The sequence below is a fragment of the Rhinatrema bivittatum genome, chromosome 16 (assembly GCF_901001135.1).
Source record: "Rhinatrema bivittatum chromosome 16, aRhiBiv1.1, whole genome shotgun sequence".
NCBI classification, from domain to species: Eukaryota; Metazoa; Chordata; class Amphibia; order Gymnophiona; family Rhinatrematidae; genus Rhinatrema; species Rhinatrema bivittatum.
The window spans coordinates 54,519,888-54,522,574 of record NC_042630.1 but is presented as its reverse complement, the minus strand read 5'-3'; the positions used below and the strand labels follow the sequence as shown (position 1 = coordinate 54,522,574).

Genomic DNA, 2,687 nt, shown 5'->3' with positions numbered 1-2,687 from the left:
GTTTATTTCATTTTTTTAAACTAAATACATGAAATAAACATTAAACGAAATATAAGTCATGGGAAATCAAACCTCTAAAAATGAAACGAAAAACAAAACAAATGTTTTCTTTTTCCCACCTCTAATAGAAATGTTTTCTTATACTTGGTCCTGGTTCCATTGATTTGTTTACTTCAAGATTTTTAAAAATATTCTGTGATGTCATTTTTGGGACTTTGAATTGCTTAAATAGGGTTCATTTTTTGCTATACTTTTGATTCTTCTCTCATTAGTTCTCCATGAAGCTTGAATCCAGAGAAACAGGAAATCGGACCAGTGTGACTGAATTCCTGATTCTGGGGTTCTCAGAATTCCCAGAGCTGCAGATCCCTCTCTTTACTCTCTTCTCACTCCTCTACCTGATGGCCATGCTGGGGAACCTCCTCATTATCTGCATAGTATGTGCCGATCGACACCTGCACACTCCCATGTATTTCTTCTTGGCTAACTTATCTGTGCTAGATATCTGCTCTTTGACCACCATCATGCCAAAACTGCTGACAATCCTCTTATCAAACAATGGTAACATATCATTCAGTGGATGCATCCTGCAGCTGCAGTGCTACATGATGTTTCTAGGAATAGAATTTACCCTTCTCACTTCCATGGCATATGATCGATATCTTGCAATATGCAATCCCCTGCGTTACACCATTATCATGAATAAGAGGGTCTGTGCTCTTCTGGCTGCAGCCTCATGGATAACAGGTTCAATAGAGGTATTACCTCACACTATTGTTATAGCTCAGTTTTCTTTCTGTGACTCCAATGTAATCAATCACTTCTTCTGTGAAACTGAAGCACTGGTGAAACTTTCCTGCACAGACACTTCCTTCATTCTAATTATGACTTTTGCGGAGGGGACCTTCACAACTTTCACCCCATTTCTCCTAACTCTGACATCTTATGTGTTCATCATCTCCACCATCCTGAAAATCCGTTCTAAGGAAGGGAAAAGCAAGGCCTTCTCCACCTGCTCCTCCCATCTTATAGTCATCTTTCTGTTATATGGGACTTTAATAGGAGTATATGTGCATCCTGAGACTCGGGACTCTATTAAATCAAACAAGCTGCCTACTGCAATATACATAGTCACTCTCCCACTGTTAAACCCCCTGATATACAGCTTGAGAAGCAAGGAGCTAAAAGAGGCCCTGAAGAAATCCTTCAGCAGGAAGTCAACATTTATGAGACTTTAACATTTTAAAAATACCTGTTCAACCTTGGATTCTAAAGACTCTCCTAGGAATACAGGAAGTTTACTTTCTAAAACTGGATAATGGATAGCCCGCACCATTTTTTTATTTTTATTTTATTTTTAACTTCTTTTACTATACCGATACTCAAGACCAGGTCTTATCGTACCGGTTTACAATAGAACAGGGGGAAAACCAAATTAACATCTAGGTAGAAATGAAAAGTTACATTAAAACAGGGAGCGTAAAACATGGAAGATGGAAGATAGGGCAGAATTAAACTATAACAATAAGGAGTGATAAATATAAATATAATTTTTTAAGATGGTGCTGGCCGTCCTTTGCTCCTACCATGTAACAAAAGCCGGCCAATGGCACCGATAGCCCCTGTCACAGGGTAAGGGCAAAGGGCCATCAGCGCCATTTTGATTAGTGGCAGCTGATGGCCTGAGAGGGGGAGATCGCTCCCGGGACCCCACTGGACCACTGGTGACTTTCAGTATGTCTTGGGGGGGGGGGGGCAGAGTCGGGCAAGTCTTGGTGGGTCAGGAGGGTGGGGGGTTGCAATTAATTACATTTTAAGGGTTGGAGTGGGTTTGGGGTTGTTGTTTTTTTAATGTGTCCGTGCAACAAAATCTATACAGGTAGGACTAAATGTGCTATCAGAACCAGACTTATTGAACATCGGAGCTGTTTCAATACTGAAAAACTGTTAGCTCCAATAGTACAGCATTGTTTACTAAACCAGCAATCTTTCATGGATCCTAAGTGGTGGGTGATCGATAGAATCCTTGTATTTTCTGGGGGGCGGGGAGATCCACAAAAACGTCTAACCTATCGCGAACAACAGTGGATTTTTCACTTAAACCGCATGCAACCTAATGGACTCAATGCTGCCTTGAATGGTATTCTATCGTATATAAAAAAAAACTATTCATGGCAACTAATGATGTCACTGTTTTACTCTAACGTGGTACCTGTCCATTGGTGTTCATCCCTTTAAAAATGATGCTTGTGCGGCCCCTCTGATAGAGGAAACAAATTACCGGTTCAGAATATGCCGCTGCTACTTCTATATGTTAGTACCTGGGTGATTATAATTGAATATTTGCATTTCCTGCTATATTTTTTTCTTGATAAATGTTTGCATTCACAGAAGCTATTGGCCCCTTGAAGAAGGTAGTTTGATGCCGAAACGCAGTCCGTGTCGGGCTGACACCATTCAAGCCTCTCCGATTAAGATTTCTGGCAGTTTCCCAGCTAAGTTTTTCAAGATTTCTTCTCATTGCTTGTCATGCAACAAAAGTACATATATTGAATAACAAAAGAGTGATATACAGCATGAGACATTATTTTGGACAATCACAGTAACTTTAATTTCACTAAGCACACTAAAAAATCAAACAAAAGATCTATGATTATACTAATGGTATACATTAAGCCTTTGCATGC

The 2,687-nt window shown here is 39.9% G+C and overlaps 1 protein-coding gene across 1 annotated transcript; it reads left to right on the top strand.

The window, feature by feature from the left end:
- The first annotated feature begins 401 nt into the window (after nt 1-401).
- Nucleotides 402-1,238, top strand: LOC115077693 (olfactory receptor 5V1-like). The gene has a single exon (XM_029579984.1). The coding sequence runs from the start codon at nt 402-404 to the stop codon at nt 1,236-1,238; it is 837 nt and encodes a 278-aa protein (XP_029435844.1).
- Nucleotides 1,239-2,687: the final 1,449 nt, after the last annotated feature.

Coding starts and splice junctions, on each gene's coding strand:
- LOC115077693 (XM_029579984.1), top strand. CDS start 402: ATGGCCATGCTGGGGAACCTCCTCATTATCTGCATAGTATGTGCCGAT.